Below are 27,875 nucleotides of genomic sequence, written 5' to 3' on the forward strand. Positions count from 1 at the left end.
AAATAAGCAGTCGCGCGTGGACCCCTCCTAGGGCCTCTACTAACCCATATTTTCCGTATTGTCCAATAAAAAACATTTTAATCCGATCGGTGGCCATTTTCTCCGTATTTTCTCCATGCTTTCAACTACGTGACCCTACTCTATGAGAAAATGACCGCCAATCGGATTAAAATGCTTTTTATTGAACAATACAGAAGTTACGGGTACTTATACCCACCCGAAGTAGATTGTAACATCCGTGGCCACGGAATAAAAACTTTATATTTGAAATCCGAACGTTTATGTAGATGTACAGGCTGTAAATGGAGAAAGTGCAAAAAACAGGTTGAAGTTTCGTCATGACTATCATAATATGACCATCATGTAATGCTGCTTTGAATTTAGTAGCAGCAAGCGAACCATAGTAACTTGTAAACAACCCAGTGACAAACCTATATTATTATAATAATAATATTCACATTATTGTCTGAGCGTAAAGCTCTCCATCAGCTGTCCACGTCGCTGACAAACGCGTCTCCTCCCTCAGTGCAACAAGTGAACACAATGCTATGTTCCACAAATGTGCTCAATCCTATCTTTTTCCACCGCTTTGCAGTGAAAGGGAAAGTGGAAAATGGGTCGCCAAATTTAGCGAGAGAAATAAGCAGTCAGGTCTATGAAAATGTTACTGCATGCGTCGTTGTGCCCTGAGAAAACAGTGAGGCATGAATGGGGTAATAGCCGAGGCTAATTTGCAACACCAGTCCCTGGTTAGACCTTTCTATATAAATATATACCTAATAAAAATGCATGAAGCTCTAATCTAAACAAGTATGAAAAGATATTTATATCTGCAAAGTAACTAGTAACTAAAGTTTTCAAATAATTGTAGTGAAGTAAAAGTACAAGATTTGCCTCTGAGCTGTAGTGGAGTAGAAAAGTATTACCATTATAATGTAATTATATAATTATAATATTAATAATAATAGAAAGACGCGAAAAACAAGCCCAAAGTCGCTTATAATAAGCAGACATGGCAACATCGACTCTGAGTCTGCTCTTCTACGGGCCGCTCTGCGGGGGGTCTGGAGGTGTCAACTGCTCTTCCCTGGGGGAGAGAGGGTGAGAGCGGTCAATTTAGCCGAAATATAACGGCTGGGATGGTATATATGGTATATATTTCATATTTATAATACGTTTCAGAAAGAAAAAAAAACGGAGATGATTTGAAACAAATATTTAGGAAAAGTCATGAAAGGGGAACTTTCTCAGAGCTTCATGAGAGAAGATAATCCACTTTAAATTCTCAAAATCGGTCATATTGATGGCTTAGTCATGCAAGTGTTAAATAATATTAATCTTGAATTTCCAGAAATCAAATCACCTTTACCCCTAAAACCTTCTCCTGTCCGTTGTGAAGCTTTGCAGACGCTTGCAAGTAGGGATGTGCATGACTGAACAAAATCAAAGTTGATTATTCTACGGCTATTAATAACGAATATTCGATTATTCTGTTTTTTTCCCCCCATCAAATGACCATCCTAGGTTACAATAACAGCATTGCATTCATTGGCCTATCAACAGGTTTTCAGAAATATACAAAGACAGTTGCATATGCAGCATTGAATTTATTCTGGTATCATGAATTTGTCCATGTACAGCCTAGCATACTAGCCTTGCACAGACTGAAATGACAATGCAGAACAGAATAAATATTACTCCCATACTTGGCATCCTCTAAAATGTAGGTTTCGGATGACAATATAGCCTCTGCCAAAAATAAAAAAAATTTAAAAAATAATTATAATACTAATAATCAATTTATACATTTGTATCCTCAAAAATGATTATTAAAATAATCGATTGTTTTGACCCATACCTACTTTGCAAGTTGATGTTTGTACTATAATCTAACTATTATAATAAAGGCTTTTTAATCATTTTCCAAGCCATGTTATGGGCCAAGGGTCCCGTCTAATGACTGGAACTATAGCATTTCTACCGGGATTCGCCATTGCAGAGAGATAGCTCGTCGATAATGACTTGTTTTGACTACTGTAAAAAGATATGGAGATATGGACCTTTTTTGCCCCAATTGCCCCAATGATCCCATCATTGGAGAGGATGCTGGTCAGTTTTTTTGGGACGACGTCACATCGGTTCATGTCCTTTTTAACACATTACCTGTCAAGCCCGTAGATCTGCGGGCCAGTAAATCCACCCGTTACCCACCAATCCCGTAGATCTACAGGCTAGGGTCTTTTTAGTGGTCCCCCACCAGCACATGGTGGGTTAATATTTTTCATGTAGATGACGGAGAAGTTGAAAAAACACGTGATCTGGTCACGTGATCACACAAACACGTCTCTCACAAAAGAGTCTGAGCCGCGCGGCCGCGGGTAACAAACACATTCTAGCTCTGGGAGACAGGATCCCGTGAGATTCTCGCGCTCGTATGTGCACACGCGTGCGGGTGATCTTTTCTCCAGGATTTTGGCGTGCGAAAGCGCTTCATAAACACTCAGCCTGTTGATCCGAGGCAAGCAAAAAAAAAACAAGACTGTAGTCTGCAAACTGTAGTATCACCCCTCTGTGTCAGAGGAGAGATGGGCGACAACAAAACAAAAAGCCGATCCACAAGCGCCAGCCCACGATCAACAACCCTCCCCCTGGAAATGAGCGGACCCCCTCCCCCGTCGTCTTCGTCCCTCTACAGACGGAGGAATTCACTGTGTGTGTGTGTGTGTGTGTGTGTGTGTGTGTGTGTGTGTGTGTGTGTGACACACACACACACACAGAGGAGAGATGGGCGACACAAAACAAAAAGCCTACCCACAAGCGCCAGCCCACGATCATCAACCCTCCCCCTGGAAACGAGGGGGTCCCTGTGGACCGCCTCCCCGTTGAAACAAACGGACCCCCTCCCCCGTCGTCGTCGTCCCTCGACAGACGGAGGAATTCAATGAGTGATCCGTGCGAGAGAGCAATGAATGTGTGTGTGTGACAATCTACAAGCTCACAACCTCTGAGCTTGTTTTTTGATTGATTGAAAAGTTTATTTCGAATATGGCAACTTTTAAAAAAACAATATAACAAATGAAAGCAATTAATTCTGATTAACAGATTAACAGAAAATGCATATTCGAAAAGGAGTGAGAAGAAGCATAACTTATTGCTCCCACCCCTTCATCATCCATAATAAATATCACACAAGCTTCCATGCTGGTCCACTTCTACCTACAGTAAATACTTCCGTGATATGTGATATATATACGCTTACTATATACATACATCATGCATACAAAATCCATCCATACATACATCCTTACATCCATACATACATACCTACATACATACATATAACCAGGACATACATGTATATACATACATACATGCATACATCCATGCATACGCACACCATACATACATTTACACCAAAACAAGTACATACAAAACAACTATACTTACAATACAATTTCTATAATAAACTAAAGAAAAAAGAAAAAAAAAGAAACCTAGAAAAAACAGTACCTAGTGATATCCAGCACCTTCTTCATCCCTATACCTCATGAGTATCATGTCTTTGTTTTTTTTTAACTGTTTCATGTTTGCACATCTCTTTAAATCCACCGTAAGATTATTCCATAGACTCACCCCAACATTGGAAATACAAAAACTTTTCCCAGTCGTGCGCCTATAGTGTACCTTAAGATTACATTTCAATTTTCCCCTTAAATTATAATAATAATTTCTGTATGTTACTTGGTAGTAACATATAATAAGCCTTGGACATAATCTGTGCTGTTTGGAAATCAACAATGTCAGCGAATTTCAGCAATTTTGACTGTAAAAATAATGAGTTTGTATGCTCCTGATAACCCACATTGTTAATTATTCGAATTGCTCTTTTTTGTAGGGTTGTTATTGAACCTAATGATGTTTTGTAATTATTCCCCCAAACCTCTACACAATACTGCAAATAGGGCAGGACTAAGGAACAGTACAACGTATGAAGTGATTTCTGATCCAATACCTTCTTGGCTTTATTTATAACTGCAATACTCCTTGATACCTTAGTTTGTACATGTTTAACACATTGACTGCCAATCGCGTAGATCTACGCGAACCTATTTAAAGCCGCAGCGTGCCAATCGCGTAGATCTACGCGAAGTGGTCTTTTTTGTGTCTTACATTAGATGAAGTCCTTCCCTACATTGTCAAGAAATTTCATCCGTCTAGACCACAGAAAAGTTGTAAAATATCATGATCTGGTCAAGTAATCACATAAAACATGTTATTACAAAACACAAAAGTCAAATAAAGTCAGGGGGTCCGCCAATCTGCTCATATCAAACCAAATGTTTGATCCGTGCATCAACTGGCAGCCTGTGCGCAGCCTGTGCTCATTGAGCAGGGAAGCACCTAGGGAAAACTTGCAGCACCCATGCACGTTCACATGCTTGCGCTTGTAACGTGCTCGTGCACGCACGGGAATGCACTTTTCCTCACCCCAAACACATGAGCCAACAGCCAAGTGATAAGAGGTCGCCTTGACATAGAAGTTAACACACATCAGCGGTGAGATCTAAGGTTAGACGTCGTGCTCGTATGTGCACGGGGATGAACTTTCCCTGACCCAAAACACACAAGCCAAGTGATCCGAGGTCGCAACGACCCGATGTCGCCTTCACACAGAAGTTTACAAACATCCGCGGTGAGATCTAAGGTTAGACGTCGTGCTCGTATGTGCACGCCCGCCGACCTGTTCCACACACACCACAGGCAAGACAGACTGTAAGCGTTCCACGCGCACGTTACCAGCTGTGATGTGATCGGCGCCATCATCATGTTTAGAAAACAAAGAAAAAAAAAAAAACTCAGCATGGATCTTGATTTTGGAAGCCGTGCGCGCCACCTCGCGCGCCCCCGCGCGCACCGAGTCCCTGGATATTGTTGTATTTCTTCATAAATGAAGAAAAGATATTGTGAATAGATCCGTGTTTGAGATGACGGTAGATATTGTGGATAGATCCGTGTTGCCGGTAGGCTCGCCACTAGCTTCGCGTGTCTGAGTGCGCGCGCGCCGAGCGCGCGGTTGTCGGGCGCAGGCTCGATGCGCGCGCACAAAACCTATAAATCGGGGTCGGCGAACCCCTCGGTCTTGCGATTTGAGAGTTTAGAGCCGGTCATAGATAGTTACAGAGAGAGAGAGATAGAGAAATATAGATAGATAGATTGAGTGATTTTGAATGTTAGTTGTAGAGTGAGTTAGTTTGATAGGTGTGTGATACTGTAGATTGAGTGATAGATTATTTGAGTGAGTTAGTGAGAGAGAGAGAGAGTTGTATCGTGTGAGAGTTAGTGAGATTGAGACAGTGATTGATTGACGGTGAGTGTTCTGATTGTTTGTGAGTTTGTGTGAGTGTCTGAGTGATTTAATATTTGAGCGTGTGTTTGATTAGTAGTTATAGTAGTGTGTGTGATATATGTGAGAGTGATATATATTTAGCCTAGTGAGTTATATATATATATATTATAGGATAGAGAGGGCGTGGAGGTATACATAATAATTATAGGTGGAAGTTAGGCGAAGTTATAGGGCAGTAGATCGGCGATATAGAATAAAATCAGGTGGTAATAGAGAGGAGAGAGATATATATATATAGGTGGAAATAGAGAGGAGTAGTATAGTTTATTGTGAGAGAGTAGACTATACGTATACAGTATGCCGAAGCGTTCAAGCAAGCGCAAACACATCAGCGGGTCAGCTGATCCATGCCAGCCGACGTTGGATCGCTTCCTCCGGGCCCCAGCACCACCGAAGGCTCCAGTGGTTGTTTGTCCTGTCGACAAACTCGAACCGGACCAGCCAGTTCCCGTGGACGGCAAGGACCAGCCCGGTCCGGTTGGCTTGGCAGGAACTCCGGCGGGCGGATGGGTCGCGGCTGTCGAACCGAGCGACAACCGGGACCCACCCGTTCGTCGGAGGCCAGTTCCCGTGGACGACAAGGCCCAGCCCGGTCCGGTTGGCTTGGCAGGAACTCCGGCGGGCGGATGGGTCGCGGCTGTCGAACCGAGCGACAACCGGGACCCACCCGTTCGTCGGAGGCCAGTTCCCGTGGACGGCAAGGACCAGCCCGGTCCGGTTGGCTTGGCAGGAACCCCGGCGGGCGGATGGGTCGCGGCTGTCGAACCGAGCGACAACCGGGACCCACCCGTTCGTCGGAGTTCGAGGAAATCCAAGCCCGTACTTCCCCCGCCTGAGGACTGCAGTGACGCTCCTGAGACCGAGGACGAACTCGAGGGGGCGGCTTCCTCTAGTGATCCCTCCGGCGATGAGTGGCAGCCATCTCCGAGGCATTCGCCTTCTCTTTTTCCCCTTGGTAAGCACGCATTCAATGTCTTTTATTTGTTACGTAGTTGAGCAGATCTACAAGCTTTTGAGCTTGTTGTAGATCTGCTATTTTATTCTGCCTTTTTGAAGGGGGCAAATGGCAAGTGTGCTGAACTCATGTTGTCATAGTAAGCACACATTCAATGTTTTATCGTCTTATTTGTTACGTAGTTGATTCAATGGAGAAAACTAGCGATTGTGTGTGTGTTGAGACGTAGCCAGTGTTGCCAGGTCTGCTTATTGTCTGCTTGTTGAGCTTGTATATCTGATATAAGCCACACTGGGCTTGTTTCTCTGTAAAGCTGCCTGTAAATTATGGTGATTGGTTGTGAGCTTGTAGATTGGCTATTTTCAGATAGGTTTGAAGTGCTCATGTGGCTTATAGTTGTTTAGTCGCTACTTTTGGGCTCGTTTTCATAGACCTGGTTGCTTATTCCTCTCCCACAATCTGGCAACACCAAAAAATACGTGCATGAATAGCGACCACAACGGAGTCTACTTGTGTGATCTGCTTGTAGATCAGATGAAGACAATGTTTAGGTTAGGTTATATTGATATATTGTGGTGCTATAAAAAAAATAGCAGATCTACAAGATCTGCTATTTTTTTTATCACCATGATATTATATAACCTAAACTCAAGCTTGTAGATCTGCTATTTTATTCTGCCTTTTGAAGGGGGCAATGGCAGGTGTGCTGAACCCCCCCCCCCTCCCTATGCACATGTTGTCATAATACAAATTACATCAAAAGCCTCAGTCCAGGTTAGGACACAACACAAACGCTTTGATCATTTTTGTTGATGTTTTCCTGACCTAGAACTGAACCCCTAATCTTTCATATTGCCATCTTGCCACTTTCAAAAAGCAGGTCATGATTAGGTAATGTCAACATAGCTTTTGAAAAATTCACCAGTAACATGTATTATTTGATCCATTTCAGAGTGTGAGGATTCTGATGAAGAGCTGGAGGGAGCAGTTGGTGGACGTGGACATGTTGGTGGGAGTCCAGGTAAGATGTCACAATTATCACAGGAATAAAAAAAAAGCTAAAACCTTACACAGCAACGGTAAATATTCTCTCATATTTATGTATATATATATATATGCATGCATGTGATCTATGATGATGCTAAATGTTTAAATTGATCTCATGTACATAATATTGATCAAGTATTTTATTTATTCTATTTCTATCAGGGCCAGACACGGTTGGGGATGAGGGAGACATGGGTGGGCCCGGACCGTCATCCGGACCGTCACCTGGACCGCCACCTGGACCGTCATCTCGTAGACCGTCATCTCGTAGAGGTAAGAAAGAACCTGTGTGTGTGTGTGTGTGTGTGTGCGCGCGCATACTTTATTACTATACTTGTGAGGGCCAAACGTCTCCTCAATTAGAGTAGAATTTGAGAAATAGAGATGAGGACCATTTTCGTGGACCTCACAAGAAAAATGGTTGTACATAATTGGTTCAAAAATGATTTAGAGGTGTTAGTCTTACAATTAGGAAAAGATTCAAGTTGAGGTTAGGATTAGGCATTTAGAGGTTAGGTTTAGGGTTTGGGGGTAGACTAATGCCTGATTTATACTTGTTATAGTGTGTGTGTGTGTGTGTGTTCTCATTCATTCTAAGTGTAATAAAGTCATGCACCACCGCCACAACGTAAACCACACAAATACAAAAATATATTTTATGGTAATTCTCTATTTCTATAATTCACAGGTGGCAGGCCTCGTAAGGCTGCAGCTCCTCCTCGGGTGTGGTCTGACACTGGCGACTGGCAGCCTCGCGACATCCCCTTCTCCCCTGCTGGGACTCCGGGGCCTCGCAATGGGGCTGCTGATCTCCAGTCAGATGAACCGGTCGACTTCCTGGAGCTACTGCTGACGGATGAGCTGCTCCAGGAAATCTGCGACGAGACCAACCGGTATGCGAGTCAGAGGGCTCCCAGTGGTCTGCGTTACTCCAGAGACAATGCCTGGAACAAAGAGAAACCGCTGGAAGTGACAGAGCTGAAGAACTTTCTTGGCCTCTTCTTCCTCACTGGGATCATTCACAAGCCTGATGTTCCCATGTATTGGACCACTACTGAGCCCCTGGCAACTCCATACTTCAGCAAGGTCATGGCGCGGAACCGGTACCAGCTGATCTGGAGCTACCTCCACTTCATCGACAACAACACCCCCCAGCCCATTGAGCCTAACGAGAGAGACCCGCTGTGGAAGATCCGCCCAGTGTTGACCTACTTGACGCTGAAGTTCCAGGAGATGTTCCTGCCAAGCCAGCACATCAGCATTGACGAGGGCATGCTGTCCTGGCGTGGGCGCCTGTCCTTCAAGGTATACAACCCACAGAAGCCAATAAAGTACGGAATAAAATCCTACATACTGTGCGACTCTAAGACGGGCTACCTCTACCACATGAAGCCGTGCTGTGCTGGAAGCAACAAGTCTACCCTGCGTGAGACAGTTACATTCCTGCTGTGTGACCTTGTAGATCACGGGTACCGTCTCTACATGGACAATCTCTACAATTCGGTGGACTCGTGCCTTGAACTTTTGGGGAAAGGGACCCACGTGTGCGGTACTCTCCGATGCAACAGAGGGCAGCCACCAGCCATCATGGCCGTGACCAAGGCTAAGCTGGGCCTCGGGTCAACCATCAGCAGTCACCACAACGGCGTGATGGTGACGGCATGGCGAGCCAAGGAGAGCAAAATCGTCACTATGATCACCACGTGCCACCAGGATGAGATGGTGACCGTGAACCAGAGGCAGAGACGCCACAGTGACAGAGTGGATGTTCAAAAGCCAGTGTGCGTGGTCCAGTACAACACCTACATGGGGGGGGTCGACAAGCTGGACCAAAACCTGGCCTATTACCACTTCACCCGGAAGACGACAAAGTGGACGAAGAAGTTCGTAGCCTACCTGTTCCAGATATCGCTGTTCAACTCCTTCGTCCTCTACAAGGCCAGGCATCCTGATGGCATCTACAAATGCCTTGTCTCTTACTCCACGGCTGCTGCCACGTCCTGGACCACCCTGGGTCGCCGTCGCGGTTTGGCCCCTCCTCAGGAGGGTAGGATTGAAGCCCCGCCTCCTGAGGAAGGGGCTGAGGAAGAGGGTGAAGACCTGCCTCAGGGGGATAGGAATGGGCCCCCTTCCCCTGAGCAAGGGGGTGAGGAAGAGGCCATTCCTCTGGAGGATGGGAATGGGCCCCCTCCTCCTGAGGATCACCCTGTTCCTCAGGAAGACGCCCCACCTGCTTACCACCCCCACCCAAGGGCACCCTGGACGGACCCGGCGAACAGGACGGATGGAGACATTGCAGCCCATGTTCTCATACCGCTCCCACCCACTCCAGGGAAAAAATACAATTCAAGGCGGTGCAGGGTCTGTTCCAGATCGAAATTGACACCAGAGGGGGAAGATCGGCACGAGTCACGATACGAATGCCAGGCCTGTCGTGTTCCCTTGTGCGTGGGTTACTGTCACGCAAGGTACCACTCAGTAGACGATTATTAGAGGTTTTTTTTATTTTTTTTATTTGCACTAATTGCACACTTATTGATTTGAATGATTATTATTATGTAGTTATATTTAGTTTGAAATGACTTGCACTTTGTCCTTTGTAGTGAAACGGCTGCTACTGCCTCTACAACTTTTCGATTTTGGATTTATTTATTTTGCACTAATTGCACCATTTATTGATGTTGAACTTTGAATGATTTATTATTTACCTGCAAACCTCACTCACCATGCACTGATCTATAAGCTCAGTAAAAGCTTGTAGATCTGCTATTTGTTGCTATGAATACAGGTGTAGCTTGAGATTTTGACTGTGGGGCAAACGGCTGCTACTGCCACTACAACTTTTGGATTTATAGGCAGAGATGTTATTTGTATTTATTTATTTTTGCACTAATTGCACCATTTATTGATGTTGAACTTTGAATGATTTATTATTTACCTGCAAACCTCACTCGCCATGCACTGATCTCTACTGCCACTACAACTTTTGGATTTATAGGCAGAGATGTTATTTGTATTTATTTATTTTGCACTAATTGCACCATTTATTGATGCTGAACTTTGAATGATTTATTATTTACCTGCAAACCTCACTCACCATGCACTGATCTATAAGCTCAGTAAAAGCTTGTAGATCTGCTATTTGTTGCTATGAATACAGGTGTAGCTTGATATTTTGACTTTGGGGCAAAAAGTTTGGGCAAAAAGTTGACCAATGTATTGATGTTGCACTTTGAACTTTGAATTATTATTATTTATTATTATTTGATGTATATAACTGGAGTTGAAAAATTGTTTGAATAGTAAAAACGTGTTCAACCTGCCACTTTTCTATTTTGGATTTATAGGCAAAGATTTTATTTGTATTTATTTATTTTGCACTAATTGCACCATTTATTGATGTTGAACTTTGAATGATTATTTATTTTATTATATAGTAAAAAAAATAAAAAAAAAAATCGACTGAAAATAGTCACTTCAGTGTTCATGTTCATTCACTTTGGAGTGAAACAGAGCGATAAATGTACAATCTAAAGCATATTTCTTTTATAAAAAAATATTGTTTACATGACTGATGTCAATGAAGGCGCAAAATAAATGTCAAAGACTTTTGAAATCATTTTATGCATCTAAAGTGTGTCCTTTTACTAGAACGCTCATAACTCTGAATCTAGAGAAAAAGGTCTGTTTTTGGTGAAACCAAGGTGTATTCAACTACCTCTAGCTAAAGAACGAAACATGCTATCAACTCACTTTTTTTTTCAGATGAAAGAAGAGATTCTAAGCTTCGTTTTGAGATATTCCATTTGTTTATAGTCATAACACAAAAAATTCTGAGTCCTCAAATATGAGCCAGAATGGTCAAAATTCCTGGCACTGGCTGATCCTGTTATAGAAAAACCTCTGGCAGTCAATGTGTTAATGTGTGATTTCCAGTTTATTTTTTCATCTATAGTTACCCCCAAAAAATGTATTTCCTTTACTCTTTCAATTTCCACCCCATTGATTTTGACCTTTACCTGTGTGTTTATCATGCTATTGCCAAATAATATTAACTTTGTCTTTTTCACATTTAATGACAGTCTGTTTCTGTCAAACCATAATTTGAATTTATTCATTTCTGCATTTATGTCCTCCTGTAATTGGTTCAGGTTATCTCCAGAACAAAAAATATTTGTGTCATCCGCAAATAGCACAAAATGTAAGACTTTGGAAACTTCACACATATCATTAATGTACAAAATAAAGAATTTGGGACCCAATACTGACCCCTGGGGGACTCCACAAGTAATGTCCAAGCACATGGAGGAACAATCACCCAGCTTCACAAACTGCTGTCTCCCACTCAAATAACTTTTGACCCAATCAAGCACTATTCCCCTAATACCATATCTTTCCAATTTCTTGTGTAAAATATCATGGTTGATTGTGTCAAACGCCTTTTTTAAATCAATAAATACTCCAACTGCATATTGTTTCTGGTCTATAGCACTAGTTATTTCTTCCATTGCCTCAATAATTGCCATTGATGTTGATCTATTTGATCTAAACCCATATTGATTTTCGGCAAGTATTTTGTTCTTTTCTATGTCTAATCTATTGTTGAAGAGTTTTTCAAGTATTTTTGAGAATTGTGGTAGTAATGAGACCGGTCTATAATTTGTGAAGTGATGCTTGTTCCCCGTCTTGAATATAGGGATGACCTTAGCTATTTTCATTTTATTGGGAAATGAACCAGTTTGAAAAGATAGATTACAAATGAATGTAAGTGGTTTAGAGATGCCCTCAATTACCTGTTTAACTACTGTCATGTCAATGTTATTGAAGTCTGTAGACTTTTTATTCTTACATTTATTAACAATATCCAAAATTTCATTTTCATGTACTGCAGTAAGAAACATTGAATAGGGATTTGTTTCTGTTAAATGTTCACCATGTGACCCTGGATCAGGGATTTGACTTGCTAGGTCAGGTCCTACATTTACAAAAAAATAATTTAAACTGTTTGCCACTTCATCCATGTTATAATTCTCAATATCCTTATCAATAAAGTACATAGGAATACTCTGGTGATTTTTGGAAATAGGCTCATGCTATACATTAAATCTATAAATACATTAGTACTATTATGATTATAGGGATTTAAAATGTCAATATTCCAGTCGCCACATAAGAACATAGTTTTGTTAATTATTTTTGAGAACATACTTTCCATAGAGACACACGGCCGGAAGCGGAAGGCCTACAAATCCACGCCCACTTTTGACACTCGGGGTCCGTTAGAACGATGAACTGCAGCTCTCAATGCAATCTCTATGAGAGGCATTGTAAAATACCGTCATTTCACTGGTTAACTACTGAGGCTGTAGCGATTTTTTTTGTGTTCTAATAATCTGTGCCATTTGTTTAATTTGTCCTTTTTAATGTCCCATATCTTTCATCTCGATATACTACCCACAATATACTATAATATACTCCATCAGTATGTCAAAATCGCTAGCATCGGAGATCTAGAGTTTAAGTGATCGCATGGTATATACGTCACGGACGCATCCCTTGAGGTTTTCAATACCAGAAAACTGGCGAAAGTGGCCGTTTTCAATAGGTTTTGGTCATTATCTCTGGAACAGAAGGTCCAATCTGCTCAGTTCAAAGCTTGTTGGATGCGTGACTTTGAGGACATTAAGCACGCAATGACACATTTTCGGGTTTTTTTGTTTTTGTTTAGGGGAGGCGAGATCTTAGTTGGGCAGGCGACCGCCTCTCCTGCCTCTACAGTGGGTACGCCACTGGTCGGCGCTCGGCACTCGTAAAGACAGTGATGTCACTGAAATGCCCGTCTGCTGTCTACCCTCTGCTGTGTTAGCATTATGGGTAACTCGTTAAAGTGGCAAATTAAATGTGAAACACATCAAGTATTAAGAAAACAAGAAGATATGTTGACAAAGACACTCCATACATTTGGAAACATATTTTTATTTAAATCAATATCGTCTTCAGTTAATGCAGGATAATGTTAAAAGTAGGCTAACTTTCATATCCTCTCATAGGGAATGCATTGGCAGCTGCTGTTCATCGTTCTAACGGACCTCGAGTAGCGGCGCTGTCTCAAAAGTGGGCGTGAAATTTGTAGTCCCTGTGTGTCTCTATCCACTCACTGAACATATCTATGCTAGAATCTGGTGCCCTATATATATATACAGCTAATGATAACATTTTTGTTATTTTCCTTGCAGATTTCAATTGTTAGACATTCCAGTAGATTATCAACCACAGTTGTCATTCCATCAATAATCCTAAAATTTAAAGATTTTTCAACATATATAGCAACTCCTCCATAGCCATTGATTTGTCTGTTGATGTAAATGAATTCATATCCATCCAATTCAAAGTCTATTCCTTTTTCAACACTTAACCATGTTTCCGTTATTGCTATTATATTGAATGGCTGTACAAAAGTTAGTAGGTAGTTCTTAATGTTCTTAAAGTTGGCATATAAACTTCTGCTGTTGAAATGAATAATAGATAGCTTTCCCACCGATTTGATGTTCTGATTGTACTGATCGTCCGTATAGTAGCAGCAATTGTTATTAATGGAAGAGAAAAAATTATTGTCCGGGTCTATATCCTGTTCCAAGTCCAGTACATTATGATCAGTGTATTCAAACGGTTTAAGTTCGAGATTTTCATGTTCACTTATCCTTTGTATTATGTCATTATTGTTCCCTGATTTAGACAAAATGTTCGTGGTTGTCATGGTTGTGTTTTGTTTGGTATTACCTCCATGTCGCGTGCAGTACAGTCATCCAGTCCATAACAAAACACTCGATCCATGGTCCAATATGATCCAGTTCTTACAGGCCCGACCATGGTGCTCACTGATGTTTGTCCAATTCCTCGATGCTTCTGATACACAATACTTTGGCCTCCTCCGGTTCTCCGTTGATTTTGATGTACACTTTGCAGTTGGTGGTCCATGTAGCTTGGATTTTTTTGTCTTTCCTCATGAAACGTGCTTTCCTGGCGATGTCAGCGTTGCGTTTGGTGAGATGCTCATTGAGGTAGACGTCTGATCCCTTCAGTTTCCTTCCCTGTTTCATCAGCTCAATTTTGTGTTTTCGATTAACAAATCTCATGATGACAGTTGATGTTTTGTCCTTGTCATTTCTCCGTGGGAGAGTGTGGCAGGCCTCAATATCCTTGCAATCCAACTCGATCCCTCTGGTATCAAGGAATGCAGCTACCTGTTGCTCCACAGAGATAGCATCCAGCTCATTTGGCTCATCCCCGTTGTTCACGGTCGCCGCCTTGGCATACGACCTGGGTTTGATTTGGAGCCCTGTGACAATAACGTCATTCATTCTGGTGTATTGTTCCAGATCTGCAACTCTGGTCTCCAGGTGTTGGAGTTTCTGGTCCTTCTCAGCATTCTGCAGCTTCAGCTGTTTCACCTCAGCCACCAGGTCCAGGATGGTTTTCTGCTGCTGTTTCATCTCAGAAATCTCGGCCGATAAGAATTCAATTGACTCCTTAATCGACTCACCATCCTCCGTTGTGAGGTTCTTCTTGGGTGGCATCTTTTATGGTAGCAATGATTTACTGTATAAGCCCAATTCAAAGTTTAGCGCGTCGCGCGCCTCCCGTGCTGCTGCTGTTGCAAGAACGCTCGCCCCAAAACGTCACCGCCCTAGATCGGCTATTTTCCTAATAGGTTTGATTTGCTGTGTTGACTATTAGTCAACTTTAGTTAGTAACAAAGTAAGACATGTACTGCTATCTCTATATAAAACTTTGTTGCTTATTTATCTCGCAAAATACCTGGCGCCCTTTGGAATTTGTAGGCCTGACGTACCGTGGTTCTCAAACTGTGGGTTGGGACCACAACGGAGCCCAAAATAAATGTCAAATCATGTTTAAAATCAGATCTATTTCGACCTCACTCTGACCGTCACTACGGTCATAACAATGAATGATGCCCTCATCTTCTACCTATTATCAAGACTAAATACCAACATAGTCATGCCCGCATGACCCGAGGAGGCGGTCTCACCTTTAACCATGCCCGGTGAGAGCGGCTCCGCCTCTTTGCCTCTCTCGCCTCATTGAAGAGACCTGCACGGTAGGTGAGTATCCGTTTGAGATATTATCTACCTATATTGAATAAACTGCTTTGCTTGTGCTGGTAGTTTTCGCGCTCGCTGCTTGAAACCCGTACACTTCGGTGCAGGCGCCTTGCGTCCCTGTGGGTTGCAGTGTAGCGTTGTGAAGTAACCTACTGTGTTTGTTGTTGCTAAAAGCTAGGGTTACACGCTGTTGTGTTACTTGTTTTGTTTGTGCCTACAGGGTTTCCTTTCAGGTACGTTATTTTTTTAGTTCTGCTTTGCGGAACGGCCGTGATTCGGCTTACTTTATTTATTTATTTTTATAGTATTATACCCGTCGCGCTGTTCGCAGCTGCTTGGGTTACTGTATAACTCTCCATCCAGGTTGGTGGTGTAATTTCTTTTCATTTTTTGACTCCCTGTGTGTTCACATTCAGTTAGTCTTATTCATTCTGTTCCCTCGTGCGTCCGCGTGCGTTGTAATAATAATAATAATAATAATAAACTTTATTTGTATAGCACCTTTCATGACATGAAATGCAGCTCAAAGTGCTTTACAGAGCAAGAATACAATTACAGTTAGAACCAATTTAACAATAAAGCAAACAAAAATAAAATAAAATGAAAGCAAAAGCAAAGGCATAAAACAACATTAAAATAGGGAATACAGTGAGGAATAAAAAATCAACCAAAGAATCAGCTAAAAGCAAGAGTGAAGTAATAGGTCTTGAGCTGTGCTTTAAAGCTATCGACAGAGGCTGCCTGTCTTAAGTGTAATGGGAGTTTATTCCACAGTATTATTTCACGTTGCTGTTTGCAAGTGTTCATTCATAAGAAGTCAGCAGTGTCACGTGACTTTGTTTATTTCCCTCAGACCGCTGTTCGCAGCAGGTGGGTTTTTTTCTTCCCTCTCGTACGTTCGCGTGAAGTGAGTAGGTGATTTATATATATATAATTTTTTTGGCATATTGCTTATTATTATTTTTTCCCTCTCGCACGTTCGCGTGCAGTGAGTAGGTGATTAATATATTTTTTTGCATATTGCTGGCCTGGTACTAAGCTGTTCGCAGCAGGTGGGCTTTTTTCTTGGTTATTAGAATTTTTTCCCTCTCGCACGTTCGCGTGAAGTGAGTAGGTGTTTATTTATTGCATATTGCGGCCCTTATACTGCGCTGTTCGCAGCTGGTGGGGTTTTCTTCTGTCCCCCTTGTATGTTCGCGTACTGTGAGGCGTTGGGGCTACTATGGCTCCCCAGGTCTGCCGTGTTTGTGAGGCCGCTATGGACCCCCGTGATGGCCACCGAGAGTGTCCCACTTGTTTGGGCAGGGCTCATGTGATACAAGACGTTGATGACCCATGTGAGGCTGCACTTGATTTGCCCTATGCCGAGAGGGTTCGGCGTGCGGGGCATGGGGGGGCCCCTCCTGTTCAGGGGCCAGTGCATGGGCATACTGGCAAGCATTCCCGAAAACGCCATCGGCGTCACTCAGGTGACCGGGGTCATGGGAGGCCTCGTGAGTGTACGTCTTCCAAGCGTCCTGCTCACTCCCCGGAGGTTGGGGAGCCGCAGGAGGCCGCTCAGATGCAGATTTTGGCGGCTATTCAGTCTCTTTCGGAGCGGATGGGGAAGTTTGAAGCTGAGCGCTCCTCAACTGCAATGTCCCCCTTCAGGGGGGAGCCTATCACAGGGGAGGATCCCGATGTGCTCTCGATCTATGCACCTGGTTCCCTAACTTGCAGCGGTCCGAATTCGGACCAGGCTTCGGTCTCAGGCAGCACCAGGTCCACTCCGGACGTGTCTGCTGGTGATGTGCTGGTGTCGCACGTGTTGACAGCAGCAAAAATAATGTGTATACGTACTCCAGCCCCAAGCCCCGCCCCTCTGGGGAGTATCTGGGATGGGGTGTCCCGGGCTCGTTCATCCCCTGCTGTTCCAGAAGCAGAGGGGTACTCGGATATGCTGAGGACAGGATGGACAGCTCCTACCAGTTTCTCACTTTTCAATGCTGGTTGCAGGGGCCTGTCAAAGATGGCTTATTCTCCTGAGTCCGGCTTAGGAGATATGCCACCAGACGAGCATGGCATGGCCGCATTAACCGCTCTGGGCCCTGACCGGGTCACTGCTAACCCGCGTTGCCCCAGAAAGGAGTGCGAGAAGACTGATCGTCTGGTGTGTCGCACCTATAATTCGGCTACTCGTGCAGCACGCTCGGGGAACGCGTTGGCTATCCTCTTGGCTGCTATACGCAAGACAACCGGTGCGGCGGACCACGACACCAGAAACTTGATAGATTCTGCCTTGTCGGTCCATTCTCAGCTCACACGGGACATCGGTGCTGCTATGGCATCAGCCATGATGTCTCGTCGCCAGTTCTGGCTGGCTCAGACGCCCCTCCCTGAGAACATCAGGAAGGAGCTGCTCAATCTGCCAGTTGTGCCGGGCCGGGTGTTCCATCAGGACTCTCAGGCGGTCCTGGATAGGGCCGAGCGCTCTTTTCACACACGGGAGACTGTGCAGCGGACTTTTCGCCGGCCTGTTTCCTCCAGACTTGGACCTGAGGTTGCACAGCATGCACGTCAGGGCCCATGGCCTCGTCAAGGGGCCTGGGGGCGTGGCAGGCGCCAGGATAGGGGTTTCAGGCCTCCAGTACGGCACCTCAGCAGCAGCAATCTCGCCAGCAACAGGGCTTTCAGTCCCGGGCTGGTTCCAGAGGTGGGCCTCGAGGGCGTCGCCCCAACAGGGGCTCAGGGCGCCAGGGGGGCTCTGCATGAAGCTTTGGGACCGGCCGTCGAACGTCTCTCCCGGCTTTGCTTGGACAGCTGGGTAGAGCGTACATCAGACCCCTGGGTGCTGGATACAGTTTCCAGGGGCTACAAACTCCAATTTCGACGGCGTCCCCCCCCATTTTTAAGGGTCCGGACAACCATGGTCAGGGACCCTGTCCAGGCTTCCATACTGGCGGAGGAGGTTTCCACCCTGCTGCAGAAGGGCGCAATTACAAAGGTGAGTTCAACCGATCGGCAAGCAGGGTTTTACTCAACATATTTTCTGGTGCCGAAAAAAGACGGCGGGTATCGTCCCGTCCTGGATCTCAGGCGGCTGAACGAATACATGAAGGTTCTGCCTTTCAAGATGTTGCAGACCAAGCACATCCTTCAATCCATTGGTCAGGGGGAGTGGTTCGCCACTCTCGACCTAAAGGACACAAACTTTCACGTCCGCATCTGGCCGGGCCACAGGCCCTTTCTCCATTTCGCCTGTCCAGTCTTTGGGGTTCAGAGTGAATCTGAAGAAGAGCAACTTCGAACCCAGGCAGCAGACAGGGTTTCTCGGTTTGTGTCTCAATTCTGTGACCATGGTGGTCTCTCTGTCTCCCGAGAGGGTTCTGCGGATCCATACACTCCTACGCCATTTCCGTCTCGGCAGGCGTGTCGAGATGGTTCTTGTCCAGCGGCTGTTGGGGATGATCGCATCAGCCACAGCCGTCATTCCACTTGGCCTTCTCAGGGCCCGACCTCTCCAGAGGTGGCTGAATTCCTTCCGTCTCGATCCCAAGCGAGACAGGCATGTGAAGCTTGTGGTTACAAGGTCTTGCCTGCAGGCTCTACGCCTGTGGAGGGGCAGGGCAATGCTGGCACGTGAGTCCCACTACAGAACCTCCCCTTCAGGAGGACCGTGGTGACGACAGATGCCTCCTTGACTGGTTGGGGGGCTGTATGGAAGGGCAGGACGGCGAGAGGTCTGTGGTCACCTCCCTGGACGTCCGAGCACATCAATGTGTTGGAGCTGAGGGCTGTCCACCTTGCCCTCAGGGCTCTCCTCCCCTTCGTCCGCGACAAGCATGTCTTAGTCAGGACAGACAACACTTCGGCTGTCTACCACATCAATCACCAAGGGGGCACGAAGTCGCTTCTTTGCCTACAGGTGTCTCAGGAGCTCCTGTTGTGGGCCGCGCCTCGCTTGGCTTCATTCAGGGCGATTTATATGCCGGGAGTGGTGAACAGGGCGGCAGACCTTCTGTCCAGGGCCGGCCCCCTTCCCGGGGAGTGGAGACTTCACCCACAGGTGGTTTCTCGGTTATGGGCTCGGGGCGGGGGTTGACGGACAGATCGGTGAACCAATGGGATCAGGCGCAATCTCTCGCCGGCTCTATACACCCGCCCCTCTATACACGAAATCAGGAGCGTTGGGGCAGCCTATGACCGTAGTGACGGTCATCGTTCGGTCTCATAGATCCATAGTTATAGCCATAACTTGCGTTTTATGCCTCTAATTGTGTGTATTTCACTAAAAGGCCCATATCTCTGATTCTAGAGAAAAAGAGCTGTTTTTGGTGAAAACCAAGCTGTATTCAACTACCTCTAGCTAAAAAACATGCTATCAACTCACTTTCTTTTCCAGATGAAAGAAGACAGTCTAATCTTTGTTTTGAGATATTCCATGTGCACAAAATATTCTAGGGGTCCTCAAAGATTAGTCAAAATGGTCAAAATGCCTGGCATTGGGGAAGCATGTTCTAGAACAGGGGTTCTCAAAGTTTTTTATACCACGACCCCATATTATGAGGGATTTTTTTGGGCGACCCCATTCCATTCGCCATGGGGGCCCGTAGCACACATCCTTTCAGATGGGGATCCACCAGCCAAATTCTTCAATGTGGGGGTCCTTGACATGAAAAAAACATTTGAGAACCACCGTTTTACGGCACCCTGCCAACAGGACTGTGATAATAATGCAACTGTTACAGAGTGGTTCACTACCTTAGCCTGATGGCTTGAAGGTCTAGTATCTCCCCCGAGTGATAGGGATGTCCCTTTGGCTTAGTGGTTGAGATGTTGGCTTTCCACATGGGAGACCCGTGTTCAAATCCTGGGTGTTACACAACTGATAATGTCAAAATTAAGCATCGATACGCTTATATATGCTTTGATAACATATCACAAGAGGTGGTACCATGTTGCGTTGATCTCAACATGATTACTGATAATGTAGCCTGGAAAAGATCCTTCATATTGGACAAGATATTTATGTCTAAGTGGGTGATTTTATTCGTTTTTTTGCATGAGCTCCATCATGGGGAGAAGGAGAAAAGGGAGGGGGAAAGGGAGATTAAGGAGGAAAAAAATTACACTAAAGAAATATGTCAAAGAGGAAAACTAATAGAAAATCAAAGATAGCTATATACACAAAGACGAAGACCAGCAGATACAGTACGTACATGAGGTTAAACATAAGGTACAAAATAAATTGTATGTATTGCCAATATTAACCCTTTTAAGAACGGGAAAGCATCATTTGTATCATTTTAAGATTTCTTTGGCTATTCAAAAATAGCAGATCTACTAGCTCATATTGCAGCACTCGGTGCCACGCTATGAGCTTGTAGATCTGCTATTTTTTGAAAATCGTGAACATTTGTGCAAATCTTGGAATATCTATTTTTTTTAAAGAAAATAGATATTTCAGGGACCCCCCAGAAGCAAAGATTTGAGTTACAAATGTAAAAAAAATATTGCTTTATTGTGTTTTTTTTCCAGGAGAGCAGAGTTCTTCGCACAGTTCCTCTGCTTGCTGCCTGTCTGCCTCCAGGAAAATGCAACGTCTTGGTGGGAAGAAGATTCAGTGAAGAAAGGTGAGCTGGAGGTTAGAGCATTGGTTCCCAAACCTTTTAGCTCAAGACCCAAAATATGGGTTTGCCCGGTATCCAAACTAGTGATTTTTTTTTTCACTACTTCTTAAACATTGTTCTTATTTATTAATGGAAATTATTAGATTTTTCCATTTTATTTATGAAATACTTTAGAAAAATGTAGGAATTATTTTTAATTGATAAAAAGTGCGCGCACAGACGGACGGACGGACAGGGGGCAAAACATAGTCTCGGCCACGCCTTCGGCCCGGCGGAGACAATTAACACTAACCATATTGAGTACAGAAGTCGTGACGTGACTCCTGCTACCCCTGGGAAGTTTTTGATAAACACAAATTCAATCATACATACAGTATTGTAGTGGTTCTCAAAGTGAGGTCCATGGACCCTCTGGGTTACATATAGACCCTTACAGGTGTGTAACTCTCAGAGTTATTGTGTTCCTTGAAATTAGAAAGTTAAAGAACCACTGGTATTGTAACTGTATAGCAGACATGAAGTCCACACACCAGTTCTGACAGTGTGATAAAACCTGTTCAGGACACGGTTCCAAAATGTGATGGAACAGATTCCGGTTCCTGAGTGTTGGACCAGATTTCCTTGGGATCCCAGCCCTAATCACATCATAAACCAGCACCAAGTTGTCTTTTTCTAAGTGTGGCTGTTTTGCTCTGTGCTCTCAGACATCCAGATCTGGCTGCAGTCTGTCAGGACCGCCGAACGTTGATCCTGTACCCAGGCCCGGGCGCCCAGAACCTGGAGGAGCTGGTCCACAGCCACAGAGGACCAGAAGAGCCAGAACCCAGCAGGACACATTATAACGTCATCATCATAGACGGCACCTGGAGCCAGGCTAAAGACATGTTCCTGAGGAACACCCTCCTACACCTACCTAAACAGGTATTATAGCCATCGGGTGAAAATAATAAAAAAAACATTTATTAGTTCTGTCAGTTTGTACTTTTTTTCCCCTACCAACAAGCTGTTTATTTCTATTTGTTTCCTTATAAGTTGGATGTTTTCTAACTTAAACCCTTTAAGACCGGGATGCATTTGTGTTACTTTAGATGTCTTTGGCTATTCAAAAATAGCAGATATACAAGCTCATAGTGTTGCACTCGGTGCCGTGCTATGAGCTTGTAGATCTGCTATTTTTTAGAAGAAAAAAAACGTGAAAATGTGTGCACATTTTTGGGGGGGAAAAAACGTGAAAATGTGTGCAAATCTTTGAATATATATGTACACTTTTAACTAAAATCTTTGCTTCTGGGGGTGGGGGTTAACCTGACTGCCAGATGGAAGAAGCTTGCGTCATATTTGTTTCACAGGCTACTTCCATCTGGGACCTCGGTAGCACAATCGATGAAGGGGCGGTCCCTTTTTTTTTCAAGCTACTTGGCAGGCGATTGGATCCCGCCCCTAGCAGCCGCTGATTGGTTCGAACACGCAGCGGTGCGGGCAGCTCTACTGTCTGAGTCCAGATGGAGGCTGTATTGTGAAATCAATAACGCCCCCATCTGGCGAAGTCAGGTTAGGTGGGGGTCCCTGGAACAAAATATTTTGAGATGGGGGTCCGCAGCCAAAAAAATATTATTTTGAATGGTCCTTGACATGAATAAGTTTGAGAACCACTGATATTATAGCAACATAAACTTAAGTTTGCAACATAAGTTTTTTTTTTAACTAGATTGTTTTTTTTAACAAGATTTGAGTTAAAAATGTTTGCTTTAAAAAAACGTATTCAAAGATTTGCAAAAAAAAATCACGATTTAAAAAAGTAGTAGATCTACAAGCTCGAGCTTTTGAATAGCCAAATAAATCTAAAATGACACTGATTAACTCATTATGACTGGGATCGCATCTAACTAGATTGTCAGGCCGCTAAGCGGCCGCATGTTGCGCTGATCAGAGCAATGGTCACTGAGTTATGGCCACTTGAAGTGTTAAACACTGCTGTAGTGTAGTATATGTGTGCACTTGTTTGTTTTTTTTGGTCTGACTATTTTCATGGCAGACCCCTAAACAGCGTTTCTGCCAAGTTTGGTGAGAATTGGAGCAACGGTGTGCCTGTGGGGCAACACGTGGCCCCTGATGTGACTATTGTCGGTGCGCCTCGCATGTCCAGATGTTATGTTTGTGACCGCGGTCCGCAGTCGGTCCCCCCAACCTCTAGGCCAGGGGTGGGCAACTTTGATGATGGAGAGGGCCACTATTTCCACACTCACTCCAGAGGGCCACATTGCATATACTGTCGGGCAGACACCTCTGTATTTTAACTTTTTTCGTAAATTTATGTTGTACTTCGCCATTCTATGTCACACAAAAGTTGCAAAAATAGCCAATCTACAAACTCAAAATGCGTCGCTGTGTGATGCGTTTTGAGCTTGTAGATCGGCTATTTTAGAATTGGAATCCAGATTTTTTGTTTTTGCAATTTTTTTTAATGGAATCCTGAAAAGTAACACTTTAATTTAATTTCAAATGCATTTAGTTATACTTATGTCAACTTATGAACTTGAAAACAAATACATTTGACATAAAAAAAGACAATAGAATTTTTGTAGTCATTAAGCTACTAATATAGACTGAAGTAATTAAAGCGGGTCATGTTTGCATGTTTGGAATTGTAGCAGCTGAAATCAATACTATATCAGTATTCCGATATTAACCTGTGGGCCGCATTTAGGCCACCAGTTGCCTATGTATGCTCTAGGCAATTTTAAAAGATAAAGAAAGATATAGGATATACGTTTTTCAGCTAGATTACAAACCTTTCCACTTTTTTCCATAACCAGTGGTCTAGGACTCGGGATTGGCATCAGACCCAAAAACCAGTGTGTGTATATCTGTGTTCTGAAATGACATGAGTGATAATACATTATATCTGAATGACCTTCATTTGGAGGCAGATTAATTCAAGAATTGTCATTAAGAGTTCATGTTCATCAAGTGATGATGTTATCGTTTGTAAAGAGTTTTTTATTTGAACTGGATTTGAGTTTTACGAAGTTCCAGTAAATCATTCTCAGCTATATCTAAACATGTATAGAGCCAGCTGGGTGATATGGCTTAAAGTTTGTTTTCCAGTTCAGGTTAAAAAACTGTGTTGCCAGATTTTGCGTGTGTAATAATGTAATTTAATTCAATGAAATGCTAATATGTTTTTGTTTCAGGTGCAGCTCAGTAAGGCGGTGTGCAGTCAGTACGTGATCAGAACTCAACCCACCAACATGTGTCTGTCCACACTGGAGTGTGCTGCCGTCTGCCTGTCCATCTTAGAACACAACCAACACATCCAAGAGGTACATTGACATATTAATCCTATATTAACATTGCCTAGAGGGTGGGGGGACGGTGGACGTCACAACATCCCGACTTGCTCCGATTAGGGCTGTCATGATGCTGACATTTTACATGAGATTAATTGTCGCTCAAAAAATTTTGATTAACCTATTAAGGCTGGGAAAGCATCTGTCATTTTCCATTTGAACCATTATCTTATACTTTGGCTATTCAAAAATAACAGATATACAAGATCATAGCGCGGCACTCATGACCTTGTAGATCTGCTATTTTTGAAAAATCATACATTTCTGCAAATCTTTGAATACATATTTTTCAAAGCGAACATTTGTAACTCAAATCTTTGCTTCTGGGGGATTCTACAAATGACTTCAAAATCCTTCAAACTGTTTTTTGAAAAAACGTATGTTGCTATAATCAGTTTCATTTCAAGGACCCTCAAAATTATATGTATTTGGCCGCGGACCCCCATCTCAAAACATGTTGTTTCAGGGACCCCCCAGAAGCAAAGATTTGAGTAAAAGATATTCACTTAAAAATATATATATATTCAAAGATTTGTAAAAAAAATCATTTATATAAGCGCATAGCGTGGCACTCGGTGTCGCGCTATGAGCTTGTATACAGTATCTGCTATTTTTGAATAGCCAAAGTATAAAATAATGGTTTCTTAATGGGTTAATGATTTAATTGTGTTTCTGTTGTTGAACATTGGAACGTTATGAATAAAAAGTACATTTCTGTTTGGCTTTTAGGCTTGGTAAACAAAAGGTGCACAGGGCAGATAACCTAGTCCTATGTTGCGTTGATAAGAGCAATGGTCACCGAAGTATGGCCATTTGAAGTGTTAAACACTGCTATAAACACTGCTATAACACTTTTGCCGAGCAGCGATGCACTTGCAGCACCCGGTTCCACTGTCATACCTTGTGTTCGGGAGGTAGGGGTCAAGCCCCCAGAACCCAGTGGTTGCATTGAAGCGCATTGGACATGCTGGCCATTCATAGGTACTGCAGCTTGGGCCACTGTACATGAATGAGCGAAAACGGTTTCGACCAATGGACTCGACTCACAAGCTTGCGCATGAGCTTGCGCACGGGGCTGCGCACCTCTGTGACGCAAGACGCGTCACAGCGTCACAGAAGTGACGCACAGAAGCCCCAAATAGGCCTCGCCCATCACATTTCCAACACAAGAAGGGGTGATTTTGGCCGATGCGCTGGGTGAGCAATTCAATGCAAGTGGATGGTAGGGGATATCCGGTGCCCTCTCTATTATTTTTAACTCTATGGTAGGGGTCCATGACCACTTCCTGGGAAAAAAACGGTAGTGAACAGATCCACTTCCGGGTTGCACACCGCTCAGAGAGTGTGTGGGTGAAGTTTCTAGGCAATCCGACGAACCGGACGTGGGAAAGGAAAACCTTGTTGATGAAATTGGAAGTCTGTGGGACCACCCACCAAGTTTGAAGCAGGGGACATTGTGATATATACCTGATTTATTTTCTCTGTCAGGTTCTGCTGAAGCCACTGCAAGCTTTATAAATGTATTTATACATATTTTAATAGATTATTTTAATGTATTTTCCCCCTCAGGTTCTGTTGAAGCCGTTGCAAGCGCTGTGCTCCTTCCAGCTCCAGCACGGAGCTCAGGTTCATCACAGCAAGGAGCATCTGCTGAGGAACGGCCTGTACGACAAGCCCATGCCCAAAAATAAACGCAAGATCAAGAGGATGGAGAAACTGGTGACAGAAAACGTTTGTCCCAGATGAATGCGAATGATCGACTGCTGCTGGAAAAAAATGTCTTTATTAGCCCTCCTGGCAGGCTCGCCGAAAATAGCCCTATCTATGGTCGTACGAAGAAGTGAGGGAAACCTGTAGCCATAAAATTTTTTTTCAGAAACCTGCCTTCCAGTGACATCATCGGTAGACAAGTTCGGTAATTTTAGACTATATGGGCCAGAACTTTATCGCGTTAATTTCAATCAATTAATTACAGAAAAAATATCACGTTTAAAAAATTTACGCATTTTAATCGCACCTGTCTTTGCACCGCGGAACGTTTCTCGCTGGACGAGTTTCAGACGGACCGATCATACCGCGCACCAACCCCAACATGCTTCTCACACAACAACAAGCTGCAGCCAGCACGGTGCACAAAAACTGAATGGAGACGCGACCGCATAGCCTGCTTGATAATGTTGGCTGGGCAAATCAGAATCTGTAATGGATCCCCCCCCCTACGCGCACGTGCGCTCCCCCCCCACCCCGTTTGTCCCGTTTAGGGGGGGGGGTGCGACGCGCGGGGGGTGCATGCGCGCGATTTTTATTAAAGGGATTGTTGGCAACATTAAGTCTAAATTTGAAAAATATATATATATATATATTTTGCATTTTTCCCCCTCTATCAGCCACTATATAATGATGCTGGGGTGTTTTCCTGCATTGAAACACAGTCCTCTTTCTGAAATCCGTATTTCCCTACTGTTTATGTATGTGTCGGGCCGTAAATTAACGCACGCATGTGCGCATCCGTGCGCGTCCGTGTCCGTGTGAACTTTTTACTTCCGGTTTGAAAACGCTCTCAAACTTCGTTTTTGAGGCACATAATTTACTTTTCAGATAGCGTTTGGATAGAATTTAGTTGTTTAACTTCATATATGTGGTCAATTTGTCATGAAAGAGCCTATTTAAAAATAAAAATTCAGAGAACCGGCAGGGGCGGGCAGTTCCGCGAATTGTATCCGAATAAAGCACCCTATATTCGGCATGGCCGTTTAGAAGTCTCCTTAACTCTATGGAAGTCCTCCCTGCGTCACCCCCTGGTGGTCGGGGAAACGAACTGCTGGAGTTTTTTTCTTTGTTTATCTCTGAATCGCCTACAATCCCTTTAATAATTAATTAAACTACTATAAAACAACAGTAACAACACACTCTACCAGCCTCCAGTGGTGGAAAATAGCAGATCTACAAGCTAACAATGCATTGCGCTTGTAGATCTGCTATTTTCAAATGGCCAATATAGGGCGCAAGTGGTTACTGTATGTTTTGTAATAATAATCGAAATCTACAAAGTAACTAGAAACTAAAGTTTTCAAATAATTGTAGTGGAGTAAAAGTACAATATTTGCCTCTGAGATATAGTGGAGTAGAAGTAAAAGTATTAGAAATTGGAAATACTCGAGTCAAGTGCAAATACCTTGAAATTGTACTTAAGTACAGTTCTTGAGTACATGTACTTAAAGACATATGCCAAAATCCATTTGAAAAAATTGCTTTTCACTGTTCTCAGGTCAAATATTGATATCCGATTAAAATGCGATTAATTGTGATTAATTAATACAAAGCCTCTAATTAATTAATTGTTTTTAATCGAGTCCCAGCTTTATATTTATATATATATATATA

General features: G+C 43.6%; 2 protein-coding genes across 2 annotated transcripts in view; both read left to right on the top strand.

Annotated features, from left to right (window-relative positions):
* Window positions 1-27,843, top strand: part of LOC308078626 (tRNA-uridine aminocarboxypropyltransferase 2-like) — a 36,313-nt gene extending 8,470 nt beyond the window's left edge. Inside the window, exons 3-6 of the mRNA XM_080419873.1 lie at window positions 21,050-21,144; window positions 21,846-22,062; window positions 24,336-24,464; window positions 26,061-27,843. Of these exons, the coding sequence (XP_080275999.1) occupies window positions 21,050-21,144; window positions 21,846-22,062; window positions 24,336-24,464; window positions 26,061-26,237 (618 nt within the window). The 3' untranslated portion in view covers window positions 26,238-27,843. The remainder of the gene's footprint in view (window positions 1-21,049; window positions 21,145-21,845; window positions 22,063-24,335; window positions 24,465-26,060) is intronic.
* Window positions 5,705-9,902, top strand: LOC308077854 (uncharacterized protein; the record flags this gene model as incomplete). The annotated part of the gene is made up of 4 exons (XM_080418822.1): window positions 5,705-6,362; window positions 7,315-7,383; window positions 7,572-7,682; window positions 8,098-9,902. The coding sequence occupies 4 exons, from the start codon at window positions 5,705-5,707 to the stop codon at window positions 9,900-9,902; spliced, it is 2,643 nt and encodes an 880-aa protein (XP_080274948.1).
* Window positions 27,844-27,875: the final 32 nt, after the last annotated feature.

The sequence above is a fragment of the Gymnoscopelus braueri genome (genome assembly GCF_963280865.1).
Source record: "Gymnoscopelus braueri genome assembly, chromosome: 22".
NCBI lineage: Eukaryota > Metazoa > Chordata > Actinopteri > Myctophiformes > Myctophidae > Gymnoscopelus > Gymnoscopelus braueri.